This window comes from Calypte anna, chromosome 6, assembly GCF_003957555.1.
Source record: "Calypte anna isolate BGI_N300 chromosome 6, bCalAnn1_v1.p, whole genome shotgun sequence".
Lineage (NCBI taxonomy): Eukaryota > Metazoa > Chordata > Aves > Apodiformes > Trochilidae > Calypte > Calypte anna.
Window position 1 is genome coordinate 18,058,575 of NC_044252.1, and position 25,861 is coordinate 18,084,435.

General features: G+C 39.3%; 1 protein-coding gene across 2 annotated transcripts; it reads left to right on the forward strand.

Annotated features, from left to right (window-relative positions):
• Positions 1–655: 655 nt before the first annotated feature.
• Positions 656–25,493, forward strand: STAMBPL1 (STAM binding protein like 1). 2 transcript variants are annotated; one of them, XM_030453586.1, is made up of 11 exons: positions 656–957; positions 12,497–12,691; positions 13,576–13,793; positions 15,180–15,255; positions 16,683–16,778; positions 18,234–18,588; positions 19,181–19,305; positions 20,145–20,282; positions 21,991–22,103; positions 23,553–23,652; positions 25,190–25,493. In XM_030453586.1, the coding sequence occupies exons 2-11, from the start codon at positions 12,608–12,610 to the stop codon at positions 25,244–25,246; spliced, it is 1,362 nt and encodes a 453-aa protein (XP_030309446.1). In that variant the 5' UTR covers positions 656–957; positions 12,497–12,607; the 3' UTR covers positions 25,247–25,493. The 2 variants fall into 2 exon arrangements, with proteins under 2 accessions (XP_030309446.1, XP_030309447.1); XM_030453587.1 differs by having other exon boundaries at positions 12,604–12,691.
• Positions 25,494–25,861: the final 368 nt, after the last annotated feature.

Genomic DNA, 25,861 nt, shown 5'->3' on the forward strand with positions numbered 1-25,861 from the left:
CCAACCCATGTTACAGGGAAGCATTCAGGTAAGTGACCAACATTGCTTGGGAAGAACACAACATACAGTTTCTTCCATACTGAAAAGCTAAGTCAGCCTAACATTCAACATAGCATCTCCTCTGACTTAACTGAGGACTTGCCTCCATCGAGTAGACATTCCTAGCAGCGATGTTGGTCAGCCTACAGCCCTGCAGGGCCTCCTTCAGAAACACTGACAGCCTCTTACTACAGCAACCCCTACCTTAGGTGAGAAATTCCCCCCTCTCCAGCAATCCCTCTTCCCAGGCACCACAGTCCCATACAGCCCACCGCACCGCCATTTAAACCTTCCTCCCTACCCCCAGACACCTTCCTCACCAACAGCGATAACCGCCTCTCCACTCCGCTCGCCGCAGCCCAGGTGATCCCACCAGCACCCATGGAGGTACGGACTTCCTTAAGCTGGGGCTGTACCGACACCAGCAACGAGGGAAACGTAGAGGGGACACAGACCCGGTGAGCTGCGGACACCTCCCTGAGCCCCTCTGCCCTGGCCGCCTCCGCTCCCTCACGGCACCTCCTGCGCTCGCCGTTTGCCCCCGCCCCCGGGCACCCGTTGGGCTGCGGCGGCCCCGCGGCGCAGAGGGATACGCGGACACGCCGCGGGCCCCGGCGCCGCGTAGGCTCCTCCCTTCGCCCCTACCGTAACCTGGGCCGGCCGCGGCGGCGCAAGGCTCCCGGCCGGGCTCGGCTCGGCTTCCCCTACCCCTGCCTCCGGCACCTGCCGCCCAGCCCGCCGCTCCTGCGCAGGGCTCCCGGGGACGCTGCGTCCCGGCGGGGAGAGGCGAGGCCGTGCGCCGGAGGCCCAAGCCGTCCCGCTGCTTCTGCCTTCTCCCTGCGCCCGCGGCAGGGCGGCCGCCTCTCTCTTTGTCTCCAGCACCGTCCGCCGGGGCCGCTCAGACGGATGCGAGACCCGGTAAGCAGCTGTCGCCTTCGCCGGTCTGGGGAGCGCGGGCAGGGCCCTGTCGGATGCTGCCATCCCGCTGCTTGGTGCCAAGGGTCCCTGCGGGCAGAGAAAGAAAGGCGCCGGGGCTGTGCCGTGCGCTGCCTCATCCGCGGTCGGGGAGCGGTGGGAGTCGGGGTCGGTCCGAGCTCTATCGGCTCCGCCGCCCCGGTGCCCGTCCCCGTGGGTGAGGTGCTGCGGTCCTAGGAGGCCGGTCAGAAATCGCCCTCCACCGGGAAGGGCGGAACTTGGAGTGTTTGCAGCCTCGGGCGGGAGAGAGGAGGAGAGATGGAGCAGCCCCGGGAAGGTAGGAGCAGGCTGGGCATCATGGTGTCACTGGCAACTTGTGGGTGTGAGGGGAGGCGGGGAGCAGGCAGCCCGCGCTGCTGCCGCTGCTGAGCTTACTGCGCCCGCAAAAACGGGAGACTGTAGTGTGCTGGGGACCCTGACCAGAACGTGATCAGGTCTCGGAGAAAAACAACTTGTAACAGTACTCTCTTTTAAAGTAATTTGCATATATGTGTGAAAGAATATGGTTGGAACATAAAGTCAATTGAAAAAGAAAAAAAAAAAAAAAGTTGTATTTGCTGGGCATCTGTAACTCTCTCATAAGCTATTTCTGCCCATAGTCCTCATTCTGACCTTCATCGTGTTTCTTTGAAGTGCACTGAGGAGCAAAATTCACTTTTCCCACACATGGATGTGCTGTTCTCTTCCAGAAAAGTGGCAAAAAGTCTCTTTTGGTGGAATTCCTTGTGATTTGGAATTTTTTTATTTAATGTGTGCACAGTTCACAGGCAGAAAAAAACCCCACACCTTTTGCTTGATATGGAAAATGTTGAGATAATGAGGTCTTGGATGGGCAGCTAGTTCCCAGGGCACTCATTCCTAGGGTGAAGCCCTGCTTTGTGAAAGTTCTGTCTTAACAGAAGTGGATTTTCTCATCATTGCTGGCTGGCCAACTAGTTGACTGTCTAAAGCTGTAGTTGGCATATATTTAATAAATTGCCGTAGACCACTGTGTCCTAGAAAATTGGATACAGACCCATAATTTCATGAAATGAAATTTCATGAAATTCCTAGGAGACTGGAGTCCGGGTTTGTTAATGTGGTTGCTGCTTAGGCAATATATTATGTTACTCTTAACAGCTGGATTTTGTGATGTGCTCAAGGCATTTCTGCCATGCATATTGCAGGTCTAGGTGCTAAAGGTATGAATAACTAAGCCAAAGACCAGTGTTGACAAATCCAGAGCTTTCTAAATCACAGGGAAGCATTATAAATGCCATTTATTTCTGTAGATACAATTTTCAGGGTTAACATTTTTTATTGTATTTTAAATAATTGTTATCATAGGGGGTCATTTTGTGGCATTATGTTTAAAAATAGGCTTCAGTGTCTTGACCAATCCTGCAATCATGTGTATTACTGATATTGCTATGGGAATATTGCAAAAGAATTTCTCATGTGGATTTCTTTACATGCATAAAGTGTGCTCAAGGTCAGACCTTAAGACATTTCCTGGAAATTAATGACCAAGCTGAGGAGGAGTACAGCACAAGGTGAGGAGCATTGTAAAACCTCAGCTGCTGAAGGAATAATAAGGTGGTTTATGCACAAAGACACTGAGCAAATGCTCTACAAATTGCAATATTTGTTGTCTGTTTATTGGACTTGCATAGTGGTTGTTTTGTTGGGATTTTTTTGTTTGTTTTTTTAATCTGATTCCTTGGTATTTTATTTCTGTATCAAAGGTTACATTTCCAATTTGTGTTCTGAAACTTATTTTTCTACCTTATAAGAGAATTCTTTGTCTACATAATTTTATTAAATACACAACAGTTAGATTGCCAGGCCAGAAACATACTTTCTGGTCATAGTTTATGTTATAAATAGAAGTATCCATCTCTGAAAGCAAATGAGCTTGTTTATACAGTTCCTGAATGATCTCTGTGTAGTGTCTTAGTACTGCTGTTGCATCTCTCTTATAAAACCTCAGAATTTTCAATCTTACACAGAAAAGGATACCTCATGGTAACTACCTCATGGTAATGCTGTGAGTCAGGCACCTGCTCAGACACAACCCTTATCCCACTTCCTCCTGGCAGCTCGAGGTGATTCACAGTTTTGTATGGAACAGAAGGGAAGCTCTGGGCTCATGACATGATCACCATAGACAGTATCTTCCTTTTTTAACATCTCTGAACCACTTTCAAAAGGCCTTCAGGGGTATCTAGCTCTCTCTATTGATACAGAAAGGAGCTTGGATAGGCTGCAGTGATCATTTGTCTCCTTCTGAGGGAGAAGCAAATAATTTGGAAATAGGCCCAGAGCAAGTCTGTGTGTAGCTTCACCAAGACGAAGAGCCTGTTGGCCTGCTAGTGTGTAAAATGTTAGACACAAATGATTGTGCTCAGCTTTGATATTCTGAATGTCCATCTGACTTTTGAGCAATCCTGAGAGCTGACTGTGTTACAGTCAGTGCTGTTAGAAAGCATCTGCTTAACATTGTCAGCCTTAGTAAACTTACAAAAGAGAAATTAAATATTGCAACAGTATAAGTAGAAAAAAGTGGTCTAAAACACATTGAATTCCTCTTGTGGAGCCAGACATTCCTGTTTTCTCCCCATTTGCTCATAGCATGAGACATCCTGAGTCATCTAGGATAGAGCAGAAGGTCAAAGACTTCACTACGGTATCTTGTACAAACATCATGCTGCAGAAACATGCCAGATTAACTAGTAGTTATTTATACTAGTTGACTAGTATATTTATTTACGACTAGTTGATATCTGTAGTTAATATAAATTTCAATTTTTTACTTGCACTTTGCTTGCTTTACAGTTTTGCACAAAATAGAATGCATTTAATTAATGCCACATTTTTTGTCTAGTTTTGAGGTCACAAGACAAGCATCATTTTTAGAGACAATTTAATAGCCTTCTGTAAATGAACTGTGAATTTGTGTGTCAGAAAAGTCAATTTAATGTAATTCTCCTCTTTTTGTAATCTACATTGTGAACCACAATAGGTAAGACATAATAAGAACATGTCATCAGATAAAACCAGAAATTGCTGTAAGCAGTTACTCACCCAATTAACAGTTGTCCATATTAGAGCTTATGGAGTCTAAAAATGTTGTAAAAATAAGTAGCAAATATTGCCAGAAAAACAATTACTTTTTATTGGAAGAACAGGAAGATTCTTAAACTTTCTATCCTAGAGGGACTTTGCCTCTGAGAGAAGTAGGGCTACACAGGCAGGAAAATCTGACGACCTGAGGATTTTCAAGGAATTATGTTTTCTTTGTTTCTTGGAAGTCTATGAAGTGTTGCAGACTTCTGTGGTGATGTTAACCTCATTTGTTTCCCTTGGCAACACAGCTTCTGTTCTTCATGGAGGAAGTTCACTGGTGTTATGTATTACAGGTACCTCTCTTTTTGGCGTTTCAGCTGAATCAACAAAGAACAAATTATATAACAACATCTGTTTCTTTTATTCCTGTCCTTTTCTAGCTTACTGTGCCCTGTTACATTAATTTGGATGGGGGATTGTTGTGGATTTCCTAAGGGCAGGAAATAGCACTGCTTCTCTACACCATGGGTAAAATATCCTTTCACTGGAAAGATGCTGTTCTGTCTTGCATAAGTATATTTAAGTAACTGTGTAAAAAGACCATTGCCTGTAATCCAAGACATTTCTAACGTAATTTATCCATTATGCTAAAAATGCTTTTTTGCAGAAACTGAATGGTGTTGCTAAACAGGGGAGAAGGAGAGATTGTAATTTGTTTTGACACCAGAAACCACAAGAGAAAAGCTGTCAGCAGTTCACAGACGCATGTTCCAATGTTCGATATTTCTAGTCTGTTTTTCAGGACATTCTCTTAAAAGTGACTAATATTTGGCAGACAGCGTATTTGTAAATCTGCTAGTGAGCCATCACTATATATACAGCTCAAAAGCATAGGCCTGTGTTGTAGTGACAGGAACATAATAAATTTTGACTTCAAAATAGTCTGCATAAAAATTAATGACAAGCAGGTGAAGGTCAGAAGTCTCCTCTGTGCTCTGAAGCAATGGGAAAAACCTATAGGTCCTAAATTCATATTCTCTGTAGGCATTAAAAGTCAGGTTCTTGCATGTATCATGTCAGGACCTTAGCATGTCCAGTAGCAAATTGACTTCATTGATGTAGCTTCTTAATGCAGTAATGTTTAAATCTGTTCCAAAAAGAAAACTGTCCCTAGAAGACAGCTAGTCAGTGATATTTTAGTAGATAATTAACTAACTACATTCATCCAAATATTTGCAGAACAATTTTATAAGTTTTCAATTAATTGTTCTTTGTTCCTTTTTTTTTTTTTTTTTTTTTTTTTTTTTTTTTTTTTGTGCGTTTGTAAAAAGAGATCCTTGTGTTACCGACATTTTGTGATGTAAAATAGAGCACTGAGTGATGTAACAATACAGGCAAGACTTGGGTATGGCAGATCTGTTCCTGGGGGATCTCCCTTTCAGTACCCAAAGAGGTGATGATACTATTGTTTGCATGCCACTGAAGAGTCTGCAGAGGCAACTCCAGGCAGGGTGAAAGGAGGTGGATGGGACTGGTCCTTCACAGGGTATGAGAATGAGGATACAGCCTTTCCCCTCTCATAGGAGAGATGATTGTGTAGCTCAGCAGCTGCCTCTGGATGATAGTGGAGCCTGGGAGGTCTTGATAGTGCTGTTTAAAGGCACCCATGGAGCTAAGGATCAGTGCTAAATTATGAACCATTACTGAGACAGGCTTGGTAGCTCTGACTGAACAGAGGAACTTCTTCATTGAAAGATGTTCAGCATCTTGCATTTTTAGCAAGTGGTTCCTTGTAATTCTTTATTTTCACCAAAAGGCTATTTTGTTGATTTTGGCTGGGGGGGTATTTATCTCTGCAGCAAAGAATGATCTTACCATGACAGTTCTTGTTTTGTTTTGTTTTGTTTTGTTTTCAGAAGAGATGACTTACTACACTAGCTGAATCATCTGCTGTAATGGTGAATGGTGGTTTCCAAAAACAGGTTGACAGAAGACCATGCTGTTTTCCTTTTGGAGAGGGCCAACAGAAGGGAGTTTGCTATCTAGACTAGTTTAAACATATTTTATATCAAATACAAGTGTATATATAAAATGTTATGTGCTGTGCTAGTACATGGGCTATCTTTCCAGAAAGAGCTGAATTAATTAGGTGACTGTGTTTCTAACCTAGTTTTCACCAAATTAGTCCAAACATCCACTTCAAAGTAGAGAAAGACAGGGTTTCTGCGTCACAAGTGACTTAGTGGCATGAAACTGTCCTTTTATATTCATCTGACAATCACTGGATGTGCCCTATTTTAAGGTTGTTGAAATAATTTCGATCCATTGCAGGTAATTAAAAGGTGGTTTTGCACTTCATAATTTGTCTATCTTAGTGAGGACAGATCCCTTTATGGTTAGAGGTACATCTTTGCACCTCTAACACATCATCTTTGCACAATTCTATAATCATCATGCTTTCTATTGTGGCAAAGCAGAGTATTACTGCTTTAACTTCTCATGAAAATATTAAAATAAGCTTTTCTTACCATGGGATGAATGCAGAACAATGCTGTAGAATAGTTTGTAAAAAGTGGAACTATGCTACATTTTAGCTCTTATGTTAGCAAATATTTCTAGATATTCGTATTTCATTCCAATGAACAGAAGTTATTTATTTTGATGAGAAACACATCTGGGCTCTATATTCCACCAAAATATCAAAAACGGAAAAAGGATGAGTATTGCTGACATAAGACTCTTAAAAATACACAAAGAATAAATAATTGCTCATGCCCTTAGTCCCTGTTATTTTTAACAGAGCCTAAGCTTTGAATGAAAAAAACAAAACCAAACCAAAACAAAAGAAAGAGCTTTTCAAAATTTTACTGGTAATGCCTTTAACTTTCTGTAAAACAAACACACAACAGTGAGAAGTATTTGTAACAGCAGTGAAGTCAGGGTGTTGGGACTAATTCCATGGGAAGGGGAAACTGTTTCAAAGTGTTATTAGGTGATTAGCTACAAGGTTTCAAAGTAGCAAGATGCATTTTTGTGGCTGTCAACAATGTTTCAGTGCAAATAAACACCATGTTTCAAAGTAACTAAGGTTACAAAGTAGAAATTAATGATTAAACTAATAGTGAAATTAGTCTTGTTTATAAATCTGAAAAGCTCACGCAACATTGCAAAACCTCTTCTGACTAAGGAAAAGATTCAAGATCATTATAAGGATTTGAAATTCAGTCCTCGTACTTTGCTGCCTAGTTAGCTAGTTTCTGGGGTGCACTGGTACTCTGAGCTCCTCTTTGTGTCTCTGTCTTCTCCAAAGTTTGAGTAGCTTGACTGGCAAGAGTGCTGCCAGTCACTGTGTGCATCCTTTGGCAGAGCATGGTCCTGCCTGGCTTTGTTGTCTTTGCTGGTCCAGTCCATCTGAAAGAGCCAGGTTATATCAGTGAAAGACACATCATACGAAGTAGATGTTTCTGTGCCTGGGATGAACACTGGTACAAGGTCTTTCTTGTACCCGTGAAAGAGTTGGCTCCTCACAAGGCACTTCAAACACAAACTGTGTGACTGAAATGGTTCATACAACACTGCTAAGTTGATAACCTTGCTGTGCAGCCATACACATCACCTTTTGCCACCACCAACCTGAGTTACATGCACACAAACGTTGCTGGGTTATGCCTCATGGGCTCTTGTTTGTCAAGATACCTCCGCCCTGGGAACTGTGTGAAATATGTCAGCATGCAGCAAACTGGGAGGGCTTTGGAGAAGTTGTGGTGGAATATGATACTATTCCTCCCAGAAAACCAGGAGTATGTGTATGTGTTCTCCAGATATTCTCATACTCCTCTGCCTTAATAGCCTGTTTCTGAGGTATTTTGTGTATATATGTGTAGATAATACACATAATGTGTAAATATATAATATGTAATTGTCATTAAGCATTGTTATAATCATAACTATATAATTATATTTTAAATTTACACTTCTATTTATATTGATACAAATAATACATATATATAACTTATTATATATGATAATTATAAGTGTTATTAATATACTTCATGTATCTTGATGTATACTTTAAGTTTACATTGTTTTCTGATTTTTACTCCCTTGGTGCTTGGCACCAACCTTCTTAGACTGACCAGAAAGAATGGATTTTATGTCACTCAAATGCTGTTTTTTCTCACTTTGTTCTATTTCCTGTGTCTGATTAATGTATAGTATAATAAGCTGGTTTACACAGCAAAACAAATGGTTTCTCAGGAGGAAGTGGGATTTAGTGAGGAGTGCCAATGAAATCAAAATAAGTTTTTTAACTGATGAGTGGATGTTGAATTCTTATATTCTGATACTGACTCTCAGAAAATTCATCATTTGAAAAAACTTGATTTGCAGGCCAAATGTGTAGATGTGTTGTGTTAATCAAACATTACTTCAGTCCAATTTAGTTGGAGTGCCTGAAACTGTAAAGCAGAGAAGTGCATGTTTCCTCTCAGAATTTAGAGCACACTACACTGAAATAGACTAAGGCAACTCCAAGCTATTGTTACTACTTGTCCCCTGGGGTTGGTGTTGGAATGTACATGACTGTATTAGCATTATTCTTTTGTGTATTTGAAAATAATTAATTTCAGTTACATAAAGAAGTCTGATACTTGAATTCCTCTTCACTCTTGTAGAGTGAAATATAAGTGTATTTGCAGAAAACAAAAATGCATTTATCAGGACTGGGAAATTCTTGTAGACAGTGTACAAGCTCTTTGGGTGCATTTTCAAAGCCAGTTCATACCACGGTAGGACATCACTGCCTTGGAAAGGGACAAGTCTCTGCTTTGCTACCTCCATGTTTCTACTTCCTCCCTTGCATTCTGAGTTTGAGACTGAAGTAATTAAATTTACAAGTCCACTCAATTTTAGTTTGGATCAGCTACAACTTGCCTTGAAGTCACTGGTGTCAGCTAAGTACAGGTACAAAGAAATATGGTGGGGGTGAGGGGAGCCCCTTGGTTGTTACCTCAACCTCCTACCAGCTGCAGGTGTTGGGAAGCTGCTCCATGAGAAGTGTTATGCAGAGACATTCCAGGGTGCTGGCAGACAGGCCTGGGCTGGTGTTTTTAGTAAAGCTTAACTTTTGGCATTTTAATAGTTTCTAATTCTGGTCAATGTGTCCACATGTTAAGGATAACACCTGTCCCCATTCTTTTAGGATTTAGGGTTTTAATTATACCATCACCTGTAATAGCTGATGTGTTTCAGTCTTATTTAACACTTCTGTAAAATTGATACAAATTAATCATAATATTTTTTTCTTTATTTATTGTGTCTGGGTTTTAATGTGTTCCTGAAACCAAATTTTAAAAGTCAGCTTCCTCTTTTATTTGCAGCTGTTCTTCTGCTTGGCTCTTGCAGTGTGGCTTGGCTTGGGCTCTCTGCAGAGCTTCTTCATCCATCCAAAGCTTTGACACAATTTTGAGGAAGTATGAGTTTCTGCTGTTACCAGAGGTCACCTCTTTAAAATACCTGGTATTAGATGCTTTCTTTTTTTCTTATTATTTTTAATGCTTTTGTATACTCTACTGAATAAACTTGTATTTATAACTTTAATATTCTTAGACAAAACCAAGATGAGAAATGGTTTCAAGTAAAGGTCTCCTTATAAGAATTCCAAAACCATTTCTTTAAGATCTTTTTGAGAATATTGCCCCTCTTCCTGCCCTTCCCCCCCCAAAAAAGTGTCAAACAAGCAAACAAAACCCAAACCAAAACAACAAAAAAAACCCCACCCCACCAATTAGTCTCTTTTATATTTCCTGCTTTCTGCACTAAGATTTTCCCACTTGCCTATCACTTAGGCTGAAAGGCATTCACAGTGTGGTAATAGTTGAAAGCAGCATGTGATCCATAGCCATGCCCTCCACGGGGAAATGTTTCAAGAGCATTCTCTTAAATGATCATTTCCTCACTAGATTTTGGAGAAAGTCTATAAAGGAAGAAGTCCTTGAGTAGCACTTTTCTTGCTCAAAAGCAGCTAAATGAAATAGAGAATTGAACAGAAATACAATTCTGCACCCTTTATTTTGAAAAATATTTTTGGAGTTAAATGGAATGACTAGAGTATTTTACAGGTTGTCATACTTGGATGCACACTTTAGATCAAACCCAGGGGGGTTTTTTCAGCTATTGTACACCTCAAAATTGCTTCTGGAGAAATAATAATGGGTGAGACAGTAAATGGCTTTAAAATATATACTTATTAGCACTCTTCCCCAGCCCCTATTATTTTTTTTATTATTATTATTAATTATTTTTTAATTATTACTTTATATTCCTGAGCACAGAGAGAGTTTGAATACAGTCTTGTATCTGAAGATTTTATTTCTGCTCGGAATCTGACGTGGCAGAGGTGGAGGTATAACATAATATCCTCCCTGGCCAAACTTTATCCCTGTCTTTCCACAGGCTACCACATCTATGGTAGTCCAGCTGGAGAAGAATTTCATGTGGAACTATCTATAAGGCAGTATTTTTCTTAGTATAGGAAAAAAAAAAAAAAAGTCATTATTGTTGTCCCATAGGGCCTCTCTAAAGTTTGTGACAATGAATAGGTGTATTACTTAAATGATTTAATGCCTACTGTAATACTTGCACTAATAGCTAAAATTGAAGAGTGATCTAATAGATACTGTTAGGTTTTGGAAAAAAAAGACAACCCAAATCAGTACTTGAGAAATACAGCGAGCTAAAAACACATTATGATTGCAATGCCTTTGACACTCAGAGTCATAACTGCTTAGATTTAGAGCAGAGAAGTGAAAAACCACATTAGGAGCTTAATTTTCTTACTCCCAGTGCAATTTAAATAATTAATTTCCCTTCCAAATCCTTGCTGGGTTGTTTGTTGGGGGTTTTGGGGTTGTTGGTTTTTTTCTTTTTTTGCTGATGACCACAGCATGCCTAAATATCTGTCCTTAGCTGTTCAGAGCTCTGCAAGGAGCACTTACTCTCAGCTGACTTGTCAGGGTTCAGTGCATTTTGAGTACTGTTGAAGTCAGCAAGCTGTGCAGATGGAATACGTGGTGCTTGAAATATTTTCTCCATTTCATGTTACAATTGTGCGTTTGTGTGATAAGTTTTATTTTTAATTACAGGCTTAGCAGGTAAAAGTACTAACATTGTTTTGAAATATGTTTGTCAAATCACGTGGTCAAGAAAACACAGGTTCTATGATTACTCTTTGAACTTTTGTGATTTTTCATCTAATTTTTCACCTTATTTTCCTTAGCAAGTTTGTAGACAACACCAACTTTGTTGGGAGTCTTGATCTGCTTGAGGGTAGGAAGGCTCTGTTGAGGGACCTGAAGGTTGAATTGGTGGGCCAAGGTCAGCTGTATGAGGTTTGGCCACAAGGCCAAGTGCTGGGTCCTGCATTTCAGTCACAACAACCCTATGTGACACCACACACCTGGGGAAGAGTGCCTGGGAAGCTGCCCACAGAACATGAACCTGAGGGTTCTGGTCGTTACATGGATGAATACGATCCAGCAGTGTGCCCAGGTGGCCAAGAAGGCCAACAGCATCCTGGCTTGTATTGGGAACAGTGTGGGCAGCAGGACAAGGGACGTGATGCTGCCCCTGTACTTGGCACTGGTGAGGCCACATCTTGAGCACTGTGTTCAGTTCTGGGCCCCTCACTACAAGGACACTGAGGTGCTGGAACGTGTCCAGAGAAGGGCAACAAAGCTGGTGGAGGGTCTAGAGAACAAGTCCTGTAAGAAGAGGGAATCGGGATTGTTAATTTGGAGAAGAGGAGGTTGAAGGGAGAACCTACTGCTCTCTAGAACTACCCGAAAGAAGGCTGCGGGGAGGGGGGTCTTGGCCTTTTCTCTCGAATAGATAATGATAAGAGTAGAGGAAATGGCCTGAAGTTGTGCCAGGGGAGGTTTAGACTAGATACTAGGGAGAATTTGATTACTGCAAGAGTGCCCAGGTGCTAGAGCAGACTGCCCTGGGAGCTGGTGAAGTCAGAATCACTGGAGGTATTAAAAAACTGTGCAGATGAGGCACTTCAGGGCATGCTCTAGTGGGCATGATGTTTTTCTGGGTTGACAGCTGGACTTTGTGATCCTAGAGGTCTTTTCCAACCTTGACAGTTCAGTGATTCTGTAATGCTTGAAAGCTGGGGTTGTTTAAAGTTGCTGTAAAAATAATTCATTCTGTTATGTTCTAATCCACTGTCATAACACTGGAACAGGTCAGTCAGTCAGAAGTTGTCCTGTAAGCCTGCATGCATTTCCGTTTCAAGTTCTAGATGCCTGGTAAATTTTAGATTATTATTAAAAATGTAAGTAATGTGATACCAAAGTGATGAGTGGGTGCAGGCATGAAAAATTATGTGACATTTGAATATATTTGTAATCTGAATGGCTTGTCATATTTTTTCCAGCACATGACTACAATCAACATATCTGTGTTCAAGTTTCCCTTGGGCTAATAAGCTCTGAGACAGCTGGCTGCAGATACTGAATACTGTATTGATATTGCCCTTTACAGTCAAATGGAGACTTTGGAGGAGAAGAGTGATCTCCTAGGTCTGCAGACAGACAACAACATGGAACAACCATTCACTGTCAGCTCTTTGGTATGTATTACAAACCCTTTAAAGGATGAGCACCCTCCCTTTCAAATAGGAAACAATTCAAGAAATCTGTTTAACCATGTTGACTGCCAACTATAAGGATCTCTTCCTGTATGGTATCAGTTCCTCCCACATGCTGCCTTATGGTTTGCTGGAATTTATTTTATTTTTATATATGTGATTCATGAGGTTTTAGCTTGTTCACTTCAACTTTTAAAAACCTGATCACTAGAACGTTTTGAATGGTAGGAGCAGACATTTTAATAAAGAGGAAACAACTTGCAGAGATCGATTGTTTAGTTATTTATCAGGAAAGTATTTCTTCTAATAAGCAGCTATAGCTCTTCAGTAGAGTTTGTTCTAACTTCTTAAGCTTTGACTGCCTCATTTGAAACTGGAGATAAATATCTGCAGAGAACTGTTATCTTATTGTTCTCTGTTAGTGGAACTATACCCAACAGTCATCGTGTAATAAGAGTCTTGAGCATTCAGGCCCATCACCAAATTATTGAAATAACTTAAGGCAGAACCTTGTACAGTTTCATGTGCAGGGGATTCTGAAGAAGACACACTTTGAGTTGCCATTGACCATTTCTACAAGGGTGTACTTAATTTTATCTGATTTTTTTTTTCTGAGATTGTTTTATAGTTTCTACATTTGGGGAGGGGTGTAAGATCCCTCTTCATTTGCAATTATCATCACTATTTATGTGCATTTGAGAATCAGATTGGAATGTTTCAACTGTGGCTAGCAGTGGGGGAAACCATCCCTATTTTGTGGAAAATAAAAAGCTGAAATTTTCCCTTGAGTTTCTTGACTGAGATAATTTACTGAAAATGAAATACATTATGTGGTTCTCTTTTCTGATCTCTCTGTTCCTTTTCAGAAAAAGCTTGTAGCTATTCCTGACCATACAGACATCTCTGTAACCCCAGAAGAGAGAGTACGTGCCTTAAGCAAACTTGGCAGCAATATCACAATCAATGAAGATATCACCCCACGTCGTTACTTTAGATCTGGAGTAGAGATGGAGCGAATGGCATCAGTATATATGGAGGAGGGAAACCTGGAGAATGCTTTTGTTTTTTATAATAAGTTCATAACGTAAGAAACCATTTGTTGTCCTTACATATTATCATTCTGAGCAAACTGAAAGAAAGTTTCAGTGAGAACAGGGCAGTTCCTCCTTTAGATCAGGATAAAAATCTTTAGTGTCTTCTTGCAGAACATCTTTGTTTTTTTGTAGAACTTTAACCACAGGGTGCATTATAATTTCATCTCAGCTGTTAGGATAGCACTCCTAGCCATCTGTTAATTGCCATGCTAACCTCATACATCAAGGTTTAAGTTTACTGTACCAGGCTATACTATGAGCACTGATTCCTACATCTTATTCTGTATCTATCAGCACGATGGTTAAATGCATGGCTTAAAAAGCAATATTTAGAGAAAATTTCTGGACCTTTAATAGCTATGCCCCCTGCATCTGTTGATGATAGGATTGCACAGCGATTCCAACACATGACCATATGTATTTTTGCCTCTTTTTACTTTTCTTCCCCCAAAGGATTAAGAATTTATTACCTCTTACAGGAGTAAATGCAAAATCTCCACAACATATGTTAATGGTATGATTATGCCTCCCACCCCCCCAAAAAACCCAAACCTGCACAGCCTTCATTATAACTCTCAAAATATCTGAAATACATACGAATGGTAGATCTACATTTTTAACTAACTAGTTTTGCTGTATTTTTGATTGGTTTGTTTTCTTCAAAAAATGATTTTTAAAAACATATATATATTTTCAAATAGGATAATTTATTTCCTCCTCATTTTCCTCAGACTCTGAAAGCTAGACCAAATCTTACATGCTTTTGAGCTTAAGTGTAATAAGAAACCCTGTGGAAAGAGTGGAAGTGAACACTATACAAATTGCTGAAAGAATGAGAGCAGCTGTGCATTCTAAAGCTTTGCAGCTGTGTGTTGCCATAGTTTAGGTGTCTGGTTAGGTTAATAATACTGCAGTTAGCTCTGCAGCTTGGACTTGTAAAAATAGCTACTTTAATGGTAGTCAGTGCTGTATCTTGAACTTTCCATTTAAAATTCAGCATTTCAGTTGAGGACACATAATGGCAACAGAAACAGGATGCATTAACCCTGGCTTGGCTGAAGGCTGCATTGAAGGCTATTTTCAGATGCTGGCTACTAGTTAGTCTTATTTTTTTTAGATTCAAGACACTACTAATGAAACCCAGAATACATTCAGATGTAGAAAATCATCTTCTGTCATTACCCTATGTGCCTCATCCAAGTCTATATAAGAATCTTAAGTGTTAGTTTAAACAGATGTGTAGAAACAATCTCTGAGTCATCTGGATTTGAGTGTTTAATAGTTATGTGAAACTGATTTTTCTGTCAACATAAAAGAAGCTATTGTGGATATTTGTCTGACTACTGAGACAAACATGTGCATGTTTAATTTTCTAGCTTGTTTGTGGAAAAGCTACCCAGTCACCGAGACTATCACCAATGTGCAGTACCAGAAAAACAAGTTATTATTAAGGTAGGGCTATGGTTTCCTGGCCTTTTAAGAAATCTTTCCCCCCAGAATCTATCCATTCTTTCTTAGCATTCCTTTTCTCTCAGCTCACACATAGCCCATGGCAGACAGCACAGACTGAATTTCCAGTACCTTTACATATTATTCATTTTGGTTTAACTAGTTAATCAGTACTGGACATGAAATTATCATTCTGAAAGGTGAACAAGAGCAGTCTTTGAAAAAGCTTGAAGAAGATTGCTGGAAATCCAAGTACACCAATTTCTGAAAGTTCATGTATTAAAAATAAATTAATTTGACAGTACTTTTCATTTCTAGTCCCAATTATGTGTGTAGGTAGTGAATGGTCCAACCTGACTATTGCAAATGTGGGGAGAGAGAGATATGTGACAATACTGGCTAAATAATCAAAGTATAGTTTTGCTTTCTTTATTGCCAAATATATATTGATTTTAAAAAACCTAAAAACGAACCCAAACATATTATTTCTTCCACCTCCATACAATATATTTTCACTCTCTTTCTTCTTTCTTTTCTTTTTTTTTTTTCCTCCCTATAAAAGAAAATTCAAATACAGCCTTATACTGAGCTTAAAGTATCTGGAACTCTCCAATAAGAATGATAACTATCTTTCTTGGTTTGCTCTGCCATATTTGCACGCTTCCTCTTCTGTTAAAGCTGAATAATATAAAAATGCTTCTTGCCTTATTTTGATTGTGGTCAAAAATCTAGGAAAACATCCCTGTTATTGAAAGGGAGTCTAACATTCTCTCTCTTATGACACTCAGTATGATTAAGCACATGATCTCCTACCTCCCCTTGCCTGCAGCCTCTAAATTATTTTATAGTAGCCTCTGTATCAGTAAAAAACATTGGGTACTGGGCTTTATTTCTGTTTTGAGAAGTTTTACCTGCTAGAGCTGTTGTAGGAAGCTACATGTGTAGCTATCCTTCCAAATAAACATACACACAGGCACACCTGCCTAAAAATGGGTGTATTCTGTCATATTTCTGTCCAGGGAGTCCCAGAGAAAATTGTTATGTTCCTACCTGAAACACTGAAAGTTCGACTTAGCTTTTATTACAAATCTCACATATGACCAAAATGTTTGTCATCACCTATTAAAAAAACCAGAAATAACTGATTGCTAGAAAAAGTACTAATCTTTATTTGAGATAGGAAGTGGTCATGTCACTCCTTCAAATGGCATAAACTGGTATAGCTTTATTGAAACTGGGATACTATTAAAGTTTAATGATCTGATGATATAGTGTGTACTTCTCTCTTTCTTTCCTGGAAGAAGAGCAGTATTTTTCTTATTAATTTTTGTACCTTTTTAAAAATCTGTATTACAACAGTGTTTGTTTTCCAGGTAGTTATTTTAAAATGTGAAAAATAAATTTATGCACCTTTCTCCCTTATCCTAAAGAAATTAAAGGAGGTTGCATTTCCACGGACAGAAGAATTGAAGAGAGATCTTCTAAGAAAATATAACCTAGAATATCAAGGATACATTCAAAACAAAGTAAGTTTTATGTGGTTATTAAATAAATTTTTGTATGATTTTTTTTTTCCTTTATATGAAACTTCTTTAAAATTAAGCAGAAAAATGCCAGTTGTACAAGAATTTAATCACGTAAAAGAATGTATGCATGGGCTGTAGAGAATTACTCCACTCCTCAGAGTGTAACTGAGTATTTAGAAATAAGAAATGCAAGTGTTTACTTGGAAATACATGTGCTGTAATATTTACGTAATGTCTGTTGAAAAATATTCAAATAGTTATCTGGTACACTCTGATCCTGTTTTATAAGAAGGATACTGTTGAAACACTTCCATGAGTACATAGAAAAGGTCCCTTGGCTCAGAATGTTCTCAAGTTTGAATTGATCCAGTTTGGGTCTCTAAGTAACTTTAAATATCTCCATCATTTGTATTAATGTCACTGAAAACAGGACCCATAATTTTAAAAACTTGCCTTGGAAAGTGTGTCCTAGAAGAAATACCTTTATCTTTCCTTCCTTTGAAATAAACTCAGAGAATTTAGAAGAAAAAAAAAAAAATCAACAACCTTTAAAAAGTAAACCCACAGTCCATATTCCTGTCACTGACTGGTTTGAGACTTTATTTCCTGCTTCATTTCATTAATGACATTTAAGAAATTACTTTATGATTTTTTTTTAAAAACTTATTTCTGGAGATGCTTGTTACTCTCCTTTAACAGGAAGCAGGATGGGCTGTTGAAACCTGAAGCTTCCCTTGCAGTTTGTGGGAGAGCAGGTGGCTTAGGGTAAGGGAATCTAGTTCAGAGTGGAGAACACACCTGATGTGTCAGAAGCTAGGGAGGTAAAAAAGGCACCAATGCCAGGTTAAACAATCCAGGGTAAATCGAGGGGAAAAAAGTAGCAGGAGAAAGTCAACAAACCTGTTTTAAACCAGCAGCAACAAGAGAGAAAAAAAAAAAAAAAAAACCCCCAAAAACCAAACAACAACAACAAAAAACCAAAAAAACACAAAACAAAAAAAACCAAAACCAAAACCAAACCCAAAAAAAGGGCTATGAAATCTACCAAGAAAACCCAAGTGCTTGTGGATCTCTTGTTGCTTTTCAAATCATAAAGGCTTACACTTGTGTGCCTCTCTTTGTCATCACTATTCTGAAGAAAGTCTTTTTTTAAAGTTACTTCAATAAGTAAATGAGGCAGGTGCTGTCACTACTGAGGTCAGAACACAAAGCACCACAAGTTTGTAGATTGGAAGCTTTGTGTTAGGAATCCCTTCCTTACCATATTTCATTCCAATATTATACTGTTTTGGGGGGATACAGTTGTATTTCACAGTACAGCAAATAGGTTGCAAAAGAGTTAACATTTATGGCAGGATTTGATGGTTTTATTAAAAAATTAGATTGGTTCTTTCCCTCCATTTTTGGTGCTTTTCCGAGTGCTCTGATGATGTTACTATTTTGTATATGTTTCAGAACAAATGTAAAACAGAATTTCTGAAGAAACTAGAGCATCAGAAGCTAATAGAGGCAGAGAAGAAACGAATTGCACACATGCGGCAACAGCAGCTGGAATCAGAACAGTTTCAGTTTTTTGAGGATCAACTTAAGAAGCAAGAACTAGCTCGAGATCAGAAAATCAAAGAGAGCATGGTTATGTCTGAACAGATAGATGGAAGTATGCTATCTTGTATTTCTGTAGCAGAGAACAGTTCCTTGTCTACAGCCTTGGTTGAGAAAAAAGAGAGGAGCGGCACATCTGAGTGTGCTGGACGTTCACCTCCAGTAAACAGGGTCTTAAAGCCAGCGGCTACTTTAAGTGCTGTTCAGAGTAAGTGCAAAGAACTTTAATTATTTTTTTGAGATATTATTTCATCTTCTTCTGCAGCTTGCAGCAGACAATATTGCATACGTATATATGTATTTTTTCACCGTGACAATGTTGATAGTGAAATAAGCAGGAACATGTTGAAATGCACACAACAGTTTCATCTTGTGTCTTCATTTTAAGAGAGGAGGTTGAGTCACAATATCACATTTTCCAGTTGAGTACCACTAGACTGATGCAGAGATTGAGCCTCACTGTCCAAATCTTGCCACAGGCTTCAAGGGAACAGAAGCAGAACCTGCAGGTTCATCCTGCAAAGCCCTGGCCTGGGAAAATGTTATCAGCTCACTGCCACCTGAGGGACAGGCACGTATGTGTGTGTGTGTGTATTATGGGCTGGTGACCTCAGCTTAGGGTGGAATGCTTGTGCTCTAGATTTATTGTTATTAGAAATATGTGATATGGTAAGTATAGTTCTTCCACTTCTAATAATTTTCTGTAGCTGTGTACAATCATTTATTTTTAGGGAACTTCACTGTGTAAGCTGCATTTTAATCTCTCCTTTGGTTTTTTTTGGGTTTTTTTTTTTTGTTAGCTCAACTGGCTGAAGCACTCAGAGGTGTCATTTTGCCCAGGGATCTCTGTCACAAATTTCTGCTGCTCGCAGAGGCAAATACAGTAAGAGGAATAGAGACATGTGGAATTCTCTGTGGAAAACTGGTACAGTTTAACCCTCACATTTGTATGGGGAAAAACATAATTGATAGTGATGTATTTTCCTGTAATGTATCTATTTCAAAGCAAAAGCAGTTTTAAACAATTAATCTTTAATGTAATTAATTTCATATTCACACTTCAGCAGTGTGGGCTTGCCTTATTGGGGAAATATCAAACTACACTGCTGATGTTATAAAATGCATCAAGTTTTTCAGCATGCTGTACAAATACGGGCTTTTTCAAGTACTTTCTCTGGCATTCATCTAAGGTAAGTGAGGTTTAGTTACAGGACAATGAATTATAAAGACTGTTAGAATCTACCGGAGTCATCAGATTCATAATGGCACAACAACAGCCACCAAGCTGTAAAACATCTGAACAGGCTGTTTTTCTCCTTTGACCTCAAACTCTTAATGTTTTTTCAGAGCAGGTGAAAAGTGCCATGGATGATGCTGACATAAAAATAACTTTTAAGATTATTTCCAAGAGTATTTGAATTGTATAAAGAGAAAGAATAGCAAGAGTAATGATGTTCCAAGTTTAATTATAGTGTTGCCAAAATTCTTTTTTTCATTTTCCTAATTTTTTTGTTTTTAAAGGACAGCTTTTCATACTAGTCTCTGAACATTTTAATCCAACAATCTTATGTTGCTATTAGTATTTTCCTATATGTTTTCATGATAAAATGCTGAGGAGTATTTTTGGCTGCAGTAAGTCAGTATAGCTGACCACTGGACCTATACTGCTCTGCTTTAGCTTAAAGGCTGACACCTTTCAGATTCTGATTCAGCTTTTATTCATTACTTCATTTGTTCTTCTCTGAGCCAATGTTTGTTTTGCAGACACATAATGAATTTACCATTACCCATGTAATAGTGCCAAAGCAATCCTCAGGACCAGACTACTGTGACATGGAGAATGTGGAAGAATTATTTGGTGTTCAGGATCAGTATGATCTCCTCACTTTGGGCTGGATCCATGTACGTATGACTTGTAGATTCTGGCTTTTCTATATCAGTTTTGCATATTACTTGAAAAAAAACTTGGGAATAACAAAGCAAAAAATACCCCCGAAATGGAATAACCCAGATTAATTTTCTCATTTATTTCTAATTGTATTGATGTAAATAAACAGTAATATTCTCCACATATGACTATTTCTTAATGAAGCAGAGGTATCCTGTTGATACAATGATCCTGCTTTTTCCATTACTGTTTTTGTTTGTGTTTATGCAAATAAAATGGTATTTTGTGACTTTCTAATGCTACTTATTTTTCTACTATATTCAAAACTTGTGGGGAGGATATTATGTTGTTTAAGCTTTATATAAATTTCACTCTTAGGGATTTTGGACAATCAGGTTATTTCACTCTGTCTTAGGATTCTTCAATCTACCTTTTCCCCCCACCCCATGATCTGAAAATTTCTTGTGCATCTGGTTGTGAATATACCTGCACAACCCTTGTACTGAAAAGCCACCCAAGCAGTGTAGAATCTGGGTTAACAGGAATTTAAGAAACCATCTCTCTTGAGTTAGAGCAGTGGTGTTTTGGAAGTGGGGAACCACAGGAGTGGCTCCTGTGAGAAAATGCTGGAAGCTGCCCCAGTTCCAGTCCTTACCCCACCTCTGGCTAAGCAGATCTGGGAAGCTGGATGCTCCTCTGTGAGTAATATATTCAAGAAAGGGAAAGCAAAACTGAAAAAAAAAAATAATATAAAAAGTACCTGCAGAGCAAAGTAGAGGATGAAGTGAGAGAGAAATGCCAGAGAAAAGAGACCAAGGTCAGTGAAGAAGGAGAGGGAAAGATGCCCAAGCAGAGATTTCCCCACAGCCCACGGTGAGATGGCAGCTGTGCCCTGCAGCCCATGGAGGAGCACAGTGGAGCAGTGCCTGAAGGACCACAGTGGAATAAACGTGGATTTGTAGCCCCTGAAGTGCCACAAGTGGACAGACATGAAGCAGCAGCCTGTGCAGGATTGCAGAGAGGGGCAGATATGGCTCTGCAGCCATGGAAGATGCTGTGCCAGAGGAGGTGACTGCTCCTGAAGCAGCTGTGACTCTGTGTGCAGCCCAGGCTGGAGCAGTTCCTGAGGGACTGCACTTGGTGAGAGGGACTCGTGTCAGAGGGGTTCATGAAGGACTCTCTCCCATGAGGGGAACCCCACATTGGAGCTGGGGAAGAGTGTAAGGAGTCCTCCTCCTGAGGAGGACAGAGTGGCAGACAGAACGTGTGGTGAACTGACCCTAAACCACACTTTTCCCCCCTGTATTGCTGAGAGGGAAGCAGGAGTGAAGAAATCCAGGCCCAGGAAGAAGAGAAGGGTGGGAAGAGAAGGGATTTAGATCTAGCCATTTTTTTTTCTCATTCTCCTTGTAGATTAAATTAGTGGGTTTTCTTCCTTTGTTGAACTTGTCTGGTTTTTTGCCTGTTACTTTAACCAAGGAATGGAAACCTCCCTATTCTTTTCTCAATTAATGACCCTTAAAGTTGATTTTCTCCTCCCCATCCCATGGTGGGGCTGGGGAGTGAGCAGACAGGGTCCTGGTTGATACCCTAAACCATGACACCAGCCTCAGGAAGTATTGGCACTTTCATTTGTTACAAATTATTGTTCCTTCCTAAATGTATATCAACCTTTATTTGTAAGAAATATTTCATGATGTTGTTTTCCCTTTCTTTTTGTAGACACATCCAACACAAACTGCGTTCTTATCCAGTGTTGATCTTCATACTCATTGTTCTTATCAGCTAATGTTGCCAGAGGCCATTGCAATTGTTTGTTCACCAAAGCATAACGAGTGAGTCCTTATTTTTTCATTAAAGTAATATCTGAATATTTTACCTTATCTTATAATTTGATCAAGTGCAAACTGCACAGCTACTGGACTGAAGGGCAGGAATGTTGCCCTTTGGGAGTTGTTTTAAATTGTTTTAGGTTTCCATTCCATACAGTCTATATACACAGTATTGTTTCTGGCTTCTCTCTCCTCCTCCTTCCCAGTCCCAGGTTTTAAATTTTATTTGTTTTTATCCTCTACACCACCAATTAGTAATGACAGGAGTTGTTCTTCTGGAGACCTCAATGCCTGTTCCCTGCCACAGGTTTATGTTCATTCCATGGGATCAAGGAAGTGAAGGGGTTAGACACTTTTCTCTAGGGTGATATGAAAACTACAGTTTGGGGATTAGAGAGATAAAGATCACTTCTTTTTTATATTAAGGTCCTATTTTTTTATTTTATAAAATACAAAAAAATAAGTATCTGGAAAAACCTGGAACTGTGTAACCGCTAAAGTGAAGTTTTATAACAGAGCAGGGTGCTTGGAGATATTCAACACCTGAGCAGATGTGGTCCTGGGCAACCTGCTCAAGGTGATCCTGCTAGAGCCAGGGGGTTTGGACTAGACAATCTTCAGAGGTTACTTCTAACCTCAACAATTTTGTGATTCTGCTTTGGTGTGCTTGGAGTTTCAAGGCCCAGGGCTCATTCTGTTGTTTAGACTCTGCATTTTTTTCAGCCCTTTTCTGGCCTGCACCTGTAGATGACTACAAATCCCATTCTGGTTGCCTATCTTCCTGAATGGGCCATACAGGTAACAGAACTGTAAATACAGCTTGAGTGCCAAGTGTATTTGGCTTTGTAACCCAGAGCACAATATCTGCATGCCTTTACAAATCTCCTGTCTTGAAAATCTCTTGTCTTTCTACCCCTTAATCCTATCAGTAATATTTATTAATCAGGTGCTGTCTTATAATTATGAGGTATTCATGTTCTTTATAGAAGGGTGAAGGTTCTAACTCTGTATTCTGTACTCGAAGTTTTAGGTCATACATATGCAGCAGTGTATTTTCCAGTGCTTTGTATTATTTGATTACTGGAAAGAGTGGGGAGGATGTGTACTCTGACCAGAGCTTGCTCTGGGGCAGTCACTGTTTGAGATGCCCCTCTAGAGTTCAGTGAGTGAAATGCAGTCCGAAATTCCTAAGCTACTGTTCTGTATATGTTTCTGGGTAAACTAGCCTCAGCCATTTAGTAGGCTAACCTGCCTATTTCCTAAAGCAGGAACACAGCTCCCCTTGATTTCAAATAGCTTTAAGAATCCAAGCCAGCCCGAGCCTCCTGTCTACCTGGGGATACTGAATACCATCCCATTGTCCTTATGTTAAGCTAAGAAATTTGTTTGTGAAGCCTTGGACTTGTATTATGGGGACAGTATGTAACAGTAGTTTTATCTTTTACTTTTCAGCACAGGCATCTTCAGGCTTACTAATGCTGGCATGCTAGAAGTTTCTGCTTGTAAAAAGAAGGGATTCCATCCACATACAAAGGAGCCTAGGTTATTTAATGTAAGTATATAATCCAAGATGGGTTTGACTGTTTAAATTCTTGACTGTCGTTCTGCGGCAAGCAGAAATTATATGTTTCAGATTAGTTTTCTTTAAATTCTCTGCTCCCCCCCATTTTAATAATTGACCGTGCTTACTTCATTGATCAAGGCAGAAATCAGGACTCTCCTTAAGCAGCCATGAGACGTGTTGCAAGCTGCCATTCAAATGGTGGCTAACCAGAAGCACTTACCATCACTCACCCCTTTTGCTTGCTTTCAGAAGCAAAAGCCACAATTTGAAGTGGGAGTTTTTCTCAAGCTCTTCAGTTTTTAAACAAAGCATTCAGTTCCTATCCCCAGCTCCAGTGTCCCAACAGAACATCCCAGCTGTTGGGGGGATGTGCAGCTATGAGTAGATTACACACCATTTCCCTCACTGTCCTTCATTTCCTTCTGATTTCTTACAAGCCTTTCTCAGTAACTACCATATCTATGATCGTATGCTACATGTATGGCTGAAAGGTATAGCCAGTCAGAATAATCAGAAATGTCACTGTTTTCTAGAAGCCAACAATATTTACCTTTGAATAATTAAGATTCTTTTAAATGGGGTCATGTCAAATACAAAGCATCTCATATAGCTCAAAATGAAATAATCTAATGCAGAGAAGTAATACTGAAGCTCACTGAAATTGACCACTTTGTTGGAAGACTCTCAATGTCAGTCAGTATTTTTCCTAAAAAAAAGTTGGTTTCTTTGTTGTGTTCTTTCATCATTGACTCCAGGGCTATAAAAGTTATATTAACAAAATTTTAAGACTTTTGTTCCAGATAGGCTTTTCTCAGTGGTCCCTTACAGACTTAATTCATGATGGCCACAAGAGCTCAGCTATAATCATTGATACACAATACCAGCAATGTATCTAAGAACAAATATCCTTTGAAGTGCAATCCCCCCAGTATATTGTTCTTCAACAAAAGCAATAAATTCACAGTCCCAGAAAAAAAAATATCAGGACTGGCTCATGAAATATTACGAGAATCATCCTAACCTGCACCAGTCTGGTTTCTAGCAAATGCTCTTCTCTACAGACCCAAAACAATCTGTTACTTTGTCATGACTAAAGGACAGTGTAGTCCTAAATGCTTTAAAAATCATCATGTGTACAGACATACATGAGGCTACTACAAAAGAGATCAGAGTTCATTCTTTCCTTGCTGCTGTCCCCCCGACACCTGTTCTAATGCAATACATGCCACCTTCCTTGTCCACTCCAGGTATCCCATACTGTGAGAAAGTAATAAGTCAGAATTATAATTTCACAGGCCAAGCTCTAAGCAATATTCTCTTTAGAACTCCACTTCTGATTGTTTTATTCCTTGCTATACCTGTGATGGTCAGGTTTGTCTGTAAATAGGCACAGAAACGGGTGCAATCAAAGTTGGATAGATAGACACCATGTTAAGCAGACTCAGATAATTAAAAGGAAAAAATAGCCCCTATATGCTATTTTAATTGAAACTGATTTCTTTGTGTAATGGGTTGTCTTCTGCAGCCATGCAACCATGTGGTTGGGAAAGACATAAAGATAATTGTGCTGGATCTGAGGTGATGTGGATGGATGACAGAGATGTTACTGTTCAAATGGCCAAAACAAAAAAAATGGATTCCTGTTTTTCCTACATTTTCAGAATGGACTTTTATATTTATACATTTTAGATTGAATTGTTTGATATTTATTGCTCTAGCCTGTTTTGGAATCATTTTGTTGCTTTGTCAAGATGGAGTTCAGTGGCATTAACCCCAAATCTCCAAACAAATCTCATCTATAAAACGCAACAATAAAATGAACTTCAAACAACACTGACTGTGTAGAAATATCTAATGCTTCTTTTGTCACTTGTTGACACTAATTGTTTTCTGAGAATTAAAGATTTGTAATAGTGGTTGGCTTTTCATGATTTTCAGATATGTACACACCTTTACTGCTTCCATGAATTTGCATTATACATAGAAGAAGCAAATAAATCAGTTTTTTCACTGTCCTTTTCCAGCTCAAGTTTAAGCTAAGTTATGAAGCAGAAAACCATTAAGAAAACTCTAGTCCTCTACCTGAGAGCCCACACCTTGACATAGCAGAGATGCATCCAAGTCCCTTGGAGAAATATGTTCAATTCAGCAACCCCCTAGTAGAAATTTTTATTTTAAATCAAGTTCTTACCCTGAA